This window comes from Pelodiscus sinensis, chromosome 1 (genome assembly GCF_052426305.1).
Source record: "Pelodiscus sinensis isolate ZL-2025 chromosome 1, ASM5242630v1, whole genome shotgun sequence".
In the NCBI taxonomy this organism is placed as follows: domain Eukaryota; kingdom Metazoa; phylum Chordata; order Testudines; family Trionychidae; genus Pelodiscus; species Pelodiscus sinensis.
Genome location: NC_143052.1, coordinates 202,811,290 through 202,823,942, shown reverse-complemented (window position 1 = coordinate 202,823,942; position 12,653 = coordinate 202,811,290). Strand labels below are relative to the sequence as shown.

Sequence of the window (12,653 nt, the reverse complement as noted above, 5' to 3'; positions counted from 1 at the left end):
CCATTGGCAGGGAACTGCAGTTAATGGGAACTGTGGAACTGAAGTCTGTGGGCGCAGGTAGCATGAAGAGCTGCCTGGCTGCACCTCTGTCTAAGGCTGCCTATGAGATATGGCAACACCTTCCAGGAGCCATCTAACGTAAGCACCATCCAGAGCTCGCACACATATCCCCTGCTCTACATCAACTCCTGCCCCAGCTCTGAACCTCTCCTGCACCCAAAGTTCCTCCTAGAGCTCATACCCTCCTCACCCCCATACTCCAAACACTTTGGCCCCAGACTGGAGCTCCTCCTGCTCCCCAAACTCCTCATCCCTGGTCCCTGTCCTACACCCCAAATCCCTATCCTAGCCTAGAGCCCTCCTCCCCTGCTCTCCAAATCCCTCATTTCTGGCCCCACCATGGAGCCCACACTCCCAGACAAAGACCTCACCTCCTTCTACACCCCAATGAAAATGAGTGAGTAAAGAGGAAAGTGAACAAAAGAGGGGCAGGGAATTGATTTAGTGGGGGCAGGGCCTTGAAGAAGGAGTGAGGTTGTGTCATAGCCTTATAGAAGGGGCAGGAAAGGGCAAGGCAAGCATATTTGGTTTTCTGCCGCCAAAAAGTTGGAAACCTTAGAAACAGGATTTGTTTTAAAACAATTTCTTCACAGAGAATCTTCTTTGGTCCATTAACATAACACAGCAAGCCCATTGTTAACACACTCTTGTAGGACTCACCTGAATTACTAATGTTGCTTTATGCTTCTTGCTGTACATACTTGGCTTGAATCCAACAGTTATACGGGTTCCAACAGTGTCAAGTGGAAGAAGTTCCCCAGCTTGAGGAAATACAACAAATTCTGGGGAGCTGCGTGGCAGGAAGTATGCAGTAAATGGTTCTGGATACCTACAGAAAAGTGTAAAAGTACAGTGCACCTATTATAAAGGATCATTATGCAATTCTGTCAAAAAATAGCATCCTGTATCCTCTTACAGCAGATCTGCAAGGGTACGTCTACACCGCAACACTATTTTGAAATAACTAGCGCTATTTCGAAATAACTTAGTCCACATCTACACAGCAGGCAGTTATTTCAAAATAGTGTCAAAATACTGTCAAGCTGAAGGACTTCTTACTCCGACTCCTGTAACCCTCATTGTACGAGGAATAAGGGAAGTTGGAGGAAAAGTGCTCTATATCAAAATAAGTGCTGTGTAGATGCTCCCTATTTCGAAATAAGCTATTTCAAAATAAGACAGGCAATTGATGTAGCTCAATTTGCGTATCTTATTTCGAGTTATGCCCTGCAGTGTCGACTCCAAATAAACATGAATGCTATCATGCAGCTGAGAATCACAATACCTGATATATTGCTAATGGGATGCATATTGAATGAGACTGTTGCCCCATTAATGAAAAAGGAAACAACTGATCTTGTTTGGTTCACTCATGTAAAGTCCCCAGTGGTCTCATCTGGAGTAGCACATATGGTAAGTAGCATTTTAATCAACCCATGCCCCATGAAGACCATAACGTTGCCTTGATAAATAACTACAAACTGGTGTGTAAACTGGGGGTAAGGATCTTGTCTTTCTGTGTTTACTGTGAAGCAACTGCCACCTGTTTAGATGTCATTAAAATAGGGAAGGGCTCCTAAGCACTTTGAAAGAAACCCAGAGAGGGGGAGGAAATATCTCTCCTCCCTATCTCCTCTTTCCAAATTACTTCAATATATGAATGTTTTATATGTTAAATCCAGCATTTTAAAAACTGTGTTAAATAAAAGATGCTTGCATAAAGTGACTCAATTCACTGACACCGGATAGGGAGTTTTATTGGAGAGGTTTTTTTCCTATTACTGCTATTGTAGGATTTGCTGTCTAACAAGTTTCAGAACAGTACAGAGGCTTTTGAGAAAATCCTGTCTAATTTTCAACAAGGATAATGGTTGGGCAGCACAAAAGATCAGTATTAGTTTCCCTTTCTCCAGTCTCAAAGAGTATGTCTAGGCTACAGCGTTAATTTGAGTTAACTTAATTCAAAATAGTTAATTTGAATTAAGCTAATTCAAAATAATGCATCTACACACAAAAACTATTTCGAAATAGCGTTTTGCTATTTTGAAATAGCGCGTCCACACTGAGTGGACCCTGAACCAAAGTTAAGGCTGGCCGGAACCAGCGCCGGTAGGGCATCAGGTTAGGACTCAGTGTGTGGAGCTGCTGCCTGAGGCTCCGTGCTTAAAACTGAGCTCCGTGCTTAAAGGGACCCGACCCCCACCCTGGACAGACAGTTCTCAGGGTTCCCCGCTTGCTTGTCTACCTCGATGAGGGACAGCAAAGCAGTCCTGTCTTGGAGTGCCTTGAGTGCCCACACTTGGGACACCACAGCACTCGGCCACATGGAGCCAGAGCTGCCCCTGGGCACGCCGGTGTATCTTGTGGGGTTGTTTCCATCAGCCCGGCTGCACTTGCTGCAGGCTGCCATCCGGGAGGGGGGTCCATCAGGGGGCTGTCAGGATCCAGGAGGCCTTGCAGGAGAGCATCCACCCCGAGGAGCCCTCAGAGCCATCCTGGTCCTCCCCACCAGGGGCTCATACCCCATTCCTCCCTCACGTCCTTCCACTTACCCTTCCCTAACCCCCCTTCCTGATGTCAAATAAAAGACACATTTTTTTCAAAAACATGAACTGTCTTTATTTAACAAAACTGGGGAGGGGGAATGAACCTCTGGGGAGACTGGGGAAAGGAGGCAGGAGAGGGGAGAAGAGAGGGTGGGAGGGGGAGGGGAAAAACTGGGAAGAGGGATCTGGAAGGGGAAAGGAAGGAGAGGAAGGGGGAGGGAAAGCTCAGCCTTCAGATGTGGGGGTCTTGTCGGGCCACATGTCTCCCAGCATGGTGGGTGCGGGGATCTCAGCGTACCCAGGGGGATGGGGAGAAGGATGTGGAGGTTGAGGAGGGAAAGGTGGGGGGGGGCAGGAGCAGGAAGAGGAACAGTAGCTGGGGGGGTCAGCAGGCACTGGGGCAGCACGGGGCAGCATGCTCTGCAGCAGGGCCTGCAGATGTGAGCACATGGCATGGTCCTGGGCAAGCTGCTCCCGGCGGAGCTGCAGGTCCTCCTGCATCCGGGCCTGGATGGTGAGTGCTGGTGGTCCGGAGGAGCCCTCGGTTGCAGGATCATGTCCCAGGCAGGATGGTGCACCTTGCACATGCAGCTGGTGCGGCTGTGAAGAAAGAAGGGGAGTGGTCAGTTCTCTCTGGGGATGCAGTGGATGATGCCCAGCGCCCCCTGCGAGGTGAGGACAACCGTGCCCTGCACCGTCAGAGCTGATGTGCTTGAACAGAGGCCATGGTCGGGATGTCTGGCTCTCCCCGTGAGTGGGAGCTGCCCCAAGATTGCACCCATGTCTTTGTGCCATGGATAGCACGGCCGAGGTGGGGGGGAGATGTCCCCTGCCTCTGTGTAGAGGGGGCATGTGAAGGGAGGGCGTCCTGCTGGGTCCCGCCCCGGGCTCGGGAGCATGTTAGGTCTCTTCACACATGCGTGTGGCTATCGGGCCACAGCCCCTATGTGGCACGCAGCTGGAGCCACCTGCCGAAGGGTGGCACGGCACGTGCCCGCATGTGCACAGGTGGGTGCGTGATCCGTGGGAGGCATGGCCCATGCGTGCGGTCCCTGGTCTCCCTCCCCACCCCCGTCCCCGCCCCCAGGTAGGGGACAGTGATGGCACTTACCTGGTGTGGCCTCCCCTGATGACCCTGCTGACTCCAGTGCTGGGACATGTCAGGGGTCCTGCTGGCATGGCACCCTCCATGCTGGCCCCTCTGCCACACCCGGGTCAGGGCCCTCTGGTCCTGGCACGCTGCCCCTTGGGGTGGCACGGACCATCCTGCCCCCCAGGATGTAGTCGAGGGCCGGGAAGTAGGGGCAGGTGTCAGCCCTGGCGAGCCCCTGCCACAACTCTTTCATTTTCAGGCGCACCTGCTCCTGGGTGCACCTGTGGTTTTTGCATGTATAGACGCTATTGAATTAATTTGAAATAATGACTGTTATTTCGAATTAACTTTACAGTGTAGACATACCTAAACTGCATACTCTCAGATCTATTTAGGGACATCTCATTCTTAATTTAAGATTAACAGGATTTCTTTTTCCCACCCAAAATGTCCTCTTTTCTTTGTTTGCTGCTGATGACATCTCCACTGTTATCTAGGCTCTTAATTCGGGGCTCATCAATTTCTTTTTATATCCTCTTTGTGTCCAGATCTTGTCAGTTTTCTTTTCCACAGTGCTTAAAAGATCTGACCTTCCTTTGTCATGACAGCCACAGCTTTCTTCTGTACCTCGATTACTGCTTCTTCCTCCTCCAGATACAGGTTTCAGAGACAACCTCATCACCTCCTCCAATCCATCTGAAACGGGGCAGTAATGTTGTTTTGTCCTTTATTCTCTCTTCGCTGGCTCCCTCTCAATGATCGCCTGTTTTGTTCATGTCCTCTGAACCATCGTGCATATCTTGCTGTTCTTATATTCCCCCCATTAGGTTGTCCTTGTCTTTAAGGCACTGCATAAATGTTCTGCACCCTACTTACCTGAATTGGTCTCTTATTACACTGGCTGTCCTTGCCCTCTCCATTCTTCCAAATATGTTGATACCCCAAATTCCATTTATCCTGAAACTATCTCTGGGAAAGTGAGATCACTAAGGAGAGATTTACATGAGCAGAGGAAGGTGTCTGCCAAATCACAAAAGGAATGCCATTCTATGTTCGGGACAAGCATGAAAAAAGAAAAAATGAAAAAAAAGGAAGGGGGGAGGTTAAGGAGATGAAACATAAAATAGTTTTTTTTTCTAAATAAAAATTAACCTACTTACGAACATCGAAAGGAGGAAGAGGGAACAATTAACTTGAGAATGAGAATATCATTGTCTCCTCTTTCTTATCTCCCTCACCCTCAACTGGGGCACAGTGACATAGCACAGCACTATACATGCCGTACTTAAGGAAACTACATCTTAGTTTGTGAAAATGAAGAAACAGTTTATGAACTATTCTTCGACATGTTGTTAACATTGGTGCCTTCATGAGTTTTCATCGCCAGGAACAACTTTGACTTGCACAAGTAGCTTTTAAAAAGAAAATCTCTCATCCATAATTCAGTTACTTAATATTTTATGGTGGATCCTTCCTCTGTGGAAATGTCCCACATTTCCTGGGTAAATGGCATGTTCCATGTTAAGGACTCCATGTAGAATTCATGTGGGACTATATTATGTTATGGGAAAATAGTTCTCCTTTCAAAAGAAGATTTGTGAATGTTTTTCTTCTAAAAATGTATAAACAAGCAAAGAGCTATCTATTTTATAGTTCCCCAAACTGTGCCAGGCAGCTTATAGGACATGAAAAGATATAGTACTTTCTCTCAAAAACATACAATATAACTAAAAAAAACCTAACTTTAACATACCTTCTATGTTAAATATTTTAAGCTGGGCTTGACCAGCAGCTGTCATTAATGAAACCTTACCTTAGAAGAAACCCACATTCAATACCATCCTCCCATTTTCCAGATCATCAGAAACTAAGGGTTGATCTATACTACACAATTATGTTGACCTAATTATGTCAGTGTCTATGCTATAGCCTCTCCCCCTCTGATGTAAGTGCCCTGCTTCACTGACAGTAGTTCTACCTCCAAGACGGCATAAAGCATATGATGGTACAGTTACAGTTGCTGTTTCACTACTCCTTTTTGAAAGTGACAAGAAAGCTCAGCACTTAGAAGCCAGCTGCCCTCTGCTTCTCTGGAGAGATGAGCAGCTGGACCTGCTCCTGGCTGGGAACTAAGCGGAGACTGGGGCTCACTCCCAGCTGGGAGTCAGGGAAATAAGCCCTAATGGCCTACCCTCCCAATGTGAAATTGACAAGGCTGCCCTAACTCTCCGCATAGTGCAGTCAGTAGGGTTGTTTGAAGTGGCGTCTCCTACTCCTGACAGTGAACAGGGAATGGAAGTAGGGGCAGCCCGATGGGAGTCTGTGGAGCAGGAACTCCCAGCAGGGAGCTACCAGAGGAGCTGAAAGACCAGGTTTTTAGCCCCCTACTCTGCCCCTAACCACCAACCCAAGGACGGTAGACTGGACATATACCAACAGAGTAATTATTGCACTGGCTGTAAGTCAACCTAAAGTAGGCAGACTCAAGAGTCTAGTGCAGATATTCTTTAAGGCCAGGTCAACACTAGCCTGGGCACTTCAGCTTAAGGTACACAACTCCAGCTACACAAAATACATAGCTAGAGTCAGCTGACCTTAAGCCGAGCTTGGTGGCATCCCTACTGTGGGAGGACGATAGGAACAAATGCTCCTGTCAGCTTCCCTTACTCATGGCTATCACAGGAGTACCAGACACCAGAGAGGCAACTTACTAAAACTCTGGAAGATAGACTGAGGCAGAAGCTGTCTTCTGAGGGTGAAGACGTACCCAAAGAGGCAGTACCTTTATACCTCCAAGAGCCTCTGTGCCTAAGCCAAGGATAGTACACAAAGACTTGGTCAATTAAGTTCATTACTATGTGGTGTTCTTAGGAGAGGCACATTCATTAAATGAATCTTAATGTAGATTTCTATGCTAGGTCAGAGCTCACTATGAATGAAGATATATAAATGTATCTTTCAGCCTTCGAGTTTTATAATTACTGTAACAAGCTACAATAATCAAGGTTGGATAATAATGACCAAGCCAATGTTAACACCCTTCTTAATGAATATGGAATAGCAACTAGAAAATAAATACCGGTATCAGCAAGAGTAAGATGCAGTTTTTATTGTGCATTACCACCTTTTGGTTTTATCCTTAAATTATTCTGTAATTAGCAGTTTATGCTAGTTGGTGTTCAAATCATGATTGATGTTGGATATTGCTAAACTTAGATATTTTAATTATATAGAAATATATGTTCTCTATAAAAAGACACAGCTCCTTCTGCAATGTCTATAAAATCCTCTTTCAGCCCACCAAATCTATTTTACAACCTGAATGTATAACATAGCCATTGCATTATGGCGTTCACCAAATATCCATTAAATGTACACTAGTCTTCCTTAAACACATAAGGTAACTCTTTGTCACTTCAGTTTATGAGATGCATTCCATATTGACTGCTGCCCTCTGATATACAACAGGTTTCTCCTCATAATTTACAGGGGCTGCAATCTATTTGAAAACCCTAGTCTTCAGGGAAAGTCAGAGGAGTTTTGATCAAAATACACTTTTTTCTAATGAGAAGAGTAATCTAAGCTACTTATTTAAAGACATTTATCTCTGCAGGAAAATAATGTTTGCAATTTGTGAATACTATGATGTAGTTTTAAAATAGCTGAATTACTGGAAGTTAAGCTCATAATGACATCATTGCTGATAAGCATTCTGAACTGATGTCTAATATACTACCAAATTCACATTTCTAAGAAGCCTTATTAGCAATTATAAAATTCTAAAAAGCTAAATTTTATTTGAAAAGCACAAGTTAGATGATGGGCACTTTTCAAAAGAGATGACATACAGAAAATAATAAGTTTTCCATCATTTATCATCATTGATTACATTTTGTACCTGTCTGATAGTAACTTAGGTTTAATCAATCACTCTAAGGCATGTGCCTTAGACACCAAAAGAGATTTTAACTTCACTGATGACCCTGCATCTTGGAAATATAGCTCAGAATCTCTAAACTGTGGGGATGAAAGAACTTGGGTGCACCCATGTTATGAAACAAAAATTCCCAGAACAGATTGAACACTTTCTTTATGTGAAAGATTTCCTTATTTTTCTCTGTAAGGAAAGCTAGATAGGCAAACTGGTGAGTTACTTCTTCCTATTGGAGCCCCTCTACCAACTTGCATTTAAATATGCTAAGCACCAAATTATTTAAAAGCATGATTATATGTTTGTGCGACCCTGCATTCAATATTTCAATATCAATATGTATACTATATGGCTGCATCTAGACTGGCATGATTTTGTGCAAATACTTTTAATGAAAATGTTTTTCCGTTAAAAGTATTTGCACAAGAGAGCATCTACACTGGCATGGATGCTTTTGCGCAAAAAATGCTTTTGCGCAAAAGCATCCATGCCAGTGTAGACGCTCTCTTGCGCAAGAAAGCTCCGATGGCCATTTTAGCCATCGAGCTTTCTTGCGCAAGAAATTAACCTGCTGTCTTTCTTGCACAAGAGGGCTTATCCCTGAGCGGGAGCATCAGAGTATTTGCGCAAGAAGCACTGATTTTGTACAGTACAAAGTCAGTGTTCTTGCGCAAATGCTCACGGCCAGTGTAGACAGACGGCAAGATTTTGCGCAAAAGCAGCTGCTTTTGCGCAAAATCTTGCCAGTCTATACGCAGCCTACGAGTTACAGACCCAAGAAACAATAAATGCTCAGAGACTATTTGTACTTTCTAGCTATACTACATGAGATATCAAGTTTAAAATATTCTAATTACATTTCGGGATTAGAGGGAGAATGTCAAAGAATTGTCAAGGATTAGATTGAATGATACCAAAATTGAGAACTCATTTTTATTTTATATACATATATTTAGAGAGAGAGACAGACAACCTTTTAATAAATGAATTTGCTTGCAGCATACATAATTACATATTCTGGCATGCTGCTAATTCTAGTAAAATAAAGCAATACAGTCAGAAATATTTGGCAAATGGGAAAATTAGAAGAGGCTTCATTTTTCCTTTCAGAAGTCTGAAAAGCATAGAAAAATGTATATTTTTTAAAATTAGAAATAAATGATCAACTCAAACAGAGCCAAAATGTCCTTGTAATAGGGTCAGCACTTAACACATATGAGAACTCCTGTTTGGCGAAGCATAGGTTCCTGCACTGGCTCAGTTTTAAAAGCCTTGTGGCTATCCAGCCCTCCAGTTGAATCACACTCCTTGTGCAATCACAAACCCCTTCCGGGATACACCTCTAAGAAAGGCCCATTTTGCTGCCCTCTGTGGTGTGACTCACTTCAGTCCATTCTTTTGTCTGTTTCCCCACTCACTATGGGAGTGGTGCCTCCAGGACGTCTCCTCCTGGAGACAATGTTCTAACAGCTCTCTACTCTGTGCTGTCCTAGGTTCAGCCACCCCGACCTTCTCCCTTCCAGGTCTGAGCTGCCTCTAGTCCTACAACCTACAACTTCTCATATAGTCCCTCTTGGTTCCTAATTGGTTGGTTACTCCATGTCACTCTAGCTGCCTGGAGGACTTCTCTGTGGCCCTTCTCTGGCCCTTAGGGCCTAGCCCCATTACTATCTTCATTCTTTAGGCATCACTGAAATTAACCTTGGATAGCCCTTTGTGACCAAGAAACTCCTTTATATCAAATTAATTCTGCATAATATGGATGGTGAACTGATAGGTGAAGTAAGAACCAAGTTGAAGCCAAAATCATGTAAATATCTGAGAATTAGATTGATACAGATAATTCTGCCACATGCAGTCTTGTCCTTCTTCCCTATTCATTAATGAATCCTCTCCAAGTAGAGGAGCTAGTAGAGCTTCCCCGCCCTGGAATGATTTTCTCTCAAAAATGCCCTTATTGCAAAACCAAGATTTTCTATGAGAAAATTTCAGGATTGCTGCCAAATTCGGATTTTCCATTAGGAAAATTGGAATAATGGTTCCCAAATTGCCTAAAAGTAGCACAGTTGGAGAGCTGCTGAAGCAGAAAGCTCTTCCACCCCACTTCTCCTGCAGCTCCAAGCAACTTTGAGGCAGCGTAATGCTATTTGGACTGTTCTGAAGCCAGGGACCCCTCTTTTTAGGATCTGCAGTACCAGGGCAAAGGCTCCATTGTCAGGAATTCTAGTTTCCTTGCATGGAACCAGGGACTGTTCCAGGGCAGCCTCATTATGTGGACTGCCTTGGGGATTTCTGTCAGTAGACCTATTTTCTTTAATGTACAATGTGATTCCCTTACTCATGATTAATAGGATCTTACAACATGAGCAATTTCATGAACATTATGGTACTGCTTATGCAGTAAGGTACAAATCAGCATTTGTAAGGGTGGCAGAATCTGGTTTTATGAGGGGTGTTTTTAATTTTAAAAAGATACTAAAATTGTTTACAGCACGGGCTGGAGTGAGAAAATCCTTACCCAGGCAAAACTTTAATAAAAATCACTGAGTGAATTCCTGTTAAGTCTTGAGTATTTTTTTCTTTGCATATTGAGTAGGAAATTTGCTATATTTAAAATTTTAGTTGGACACTTTTTTATTCCTAAATTATAAACTTTCTTCTTTTTCCAACCACCTACCAAAAAATATAAAAAAGAAAAGAAAAAAAAAACACCCAAAACCAAAGCTGAAGTTTTCAATGAAAATTCTGACATAGCTCGCAATATAGAGCAAGTAGTCACTGAACGGAGTGGAGGCAGGTATCCTTTCCATTTTAAACAAGGTTATAGTTTCTCAGACAGGGAAAGAGTCTATATTGCATCATGGCACCTTTTATATAACTGTAATGATTCAGACTTTATTATACCTTTTTCGAGAACATTAGGTCTCTTCACTACTATCATACACCTACGTGCAGATTATAACATTGCCAGAGCAATTGCTTCACTTTTGTTCCCCAAACAACCCATTCTACCGAAGCTGATAACTTTAACATTTTGATGGAAGGCTTTTGCAGTGTCTTGAGGAATCATCACAGATAGCCATGTAAAAGCTGGAATGACTGTCCATCTCTGATGTTCTGCTCTTAGAAGTAAGCTCTTTAAAAAGAAATCAATAAGGGCCAATATCTGAGAATATTTCCATGACAAATTTGTTATTATATGTTAACTATCTGCCAGTGTACTCAGTACACTTACTAGACATGCAATAGAAAAGCAAATATAAAGGGAAAAAGCAGCCTCTAAAACAGTCACTTAAATAAACTGAAATTATTCATTAGGAAATAATATAGCTGAACATCACCTTTCTTGCATTATATTAGGGACTAATATGTTTTAATAGTACAATGTTATGCAGTTGTAAAAAACACAGAAATTAATTATTTTAAAATCTGATTACTATTGGCAGTTTTGTGCAGGACTAATAAGAAGACATTACTTTCTGACTTATGTACCATTATGAAAAATGTTACTGTAGATGAAAAAATCACTGCCAAAATTAATTTTCTGTATCATACTAAAAAATATAATAAAAGTGGGCTACTGAGTTTTTACATAACAAAATCAAAGGGCATACAGAGGCTTGGTCTACAATAGACCTGGTGGGTCAATTTAAGGTATACAACTCCAGCTACGCATTTTGTGTACTTGGAGTCGACTTACCATAAACCAAGCCATGGCAGAGTCCACACAGCAGAAGGCTGACAGAAGCACATACTCCTGTCGGCTTCTCTTACTTCTCACAGAACAAGGAGTACCGGATGCCGGTGGAGACTCCTTCAGCGTTCAATTTATAGGTCTACATTAGATCCACTAAATCAACTGCTGGAAGATCAACCTTTGGTGGTCTTCTCCCTACTGTAGTTATGCCCAAACAGTGTATATTGAAGTAAATAAAACAGCCTCATAGTAAAAATATTTGGTCACATTTCCATCATTATTCCTTATAGGTGCACCACACACATTTTTCCCCTAGACATTCTAATGCATACAAGCATTTTAGGGGCAAACCCTGGAGAAATCCTAACTCCTGGAACAAGCCCACAAATGCTTATATCTCAGGGTCAGCAATCTACCCAAGGTTGTAGAATGCCTCTACTTCCATGGTCACACCCTGAGGACAGCACTTGTGTATTGCATCACTTGCATACAGGTGCACTGGGGGTAATGGATAGTGACTGATGTCACAAGATTCTCAAAAAATACTTTATTTTTGATAGCATTACCTTGTTTGACTTGTTAGCCTAAAGCCAATTACTGATTCTTTGTTTAAGCCAGCTGCTTCAATATTGATGACATCGTCTACTTCTGCCTCAGTAGCAAGTAACAGTATTGGAAACTTCCAGACACCACCTGTAGTACACCGTACCACCAATGTTGCAGATTTCCTTCAAAATTAAGTTAAAAATATAATTACAAGGAAAGCATAATGAAATACAAGGTCAATAAATCAGTGTCCAAAGTGCAAAGTAGACCTATGTTTCTGCAAAACTGTAATGCATTGTAATGAAAATACAGCTGGCTTTAAATTAGAATGTAACTTTTTACACTATATACTACATTAGCAGTCTTATTTTGGACTGCATTGTCAGCTAAGTATGCTGTATGCTGTACTAAGAAAGGACCTAACACAGATGCAAAATAATTGGCTCAGCTGTAAGGCCTGATTCTTTTATTTATATGGCGTGATGCTATGTATTGCAATGGAGTTACTCCAGATTTACACTGGTGTGAAAAGAACATGTACCCCAGTCCACAAAGGGACTCTGGTGTTGCAACAATGACTGTTATAATGCTCAACTTTGGGGTGCCTAGCTAACCAGTGGAATCATCTAAGCTCCATATATTGGCTAGCTACAACCATGGAAATGAAACATTTCAATACAAGATTATGGGGACCCAAACTGAGGGAACACAGCATTTCACCTGAGGTACGTTTAGACTACAGGCTTTAGTCGACAAAGGCTTGTCAACAAAGCTTCTGTT

General features: G+C 42.8%; 1 protein-coding gene across 1 annotated transcript in view; it reads right to left on the bottom strand.

Annotated features, from left to right (window-relative positions):
- CFAP47 (cilia and flagella associated protein 47) overlaps positions 1 to 12,653 on the bottom strand; it is a 651,639-nt gene that overhangs the window by 21,080 nt on the left and 617,906 nt on the right. Inside the window, exons 62-63 of the mRNA XM_075913261.2 lie at positions 11,894 to 12,055; positions 721 to 889 (exon numbers count right to left, since the gene is read on the bottom strand). Coding sequence (XP_075769376.2) covers positions 721 to 889; positions 11,894 to 12,055 — 331 coding nt within the window. The remainder of the gene's footprint in view (positions 1 to 720; positions 890 to 11,893; positions 12,056 to 12,653) is intronic.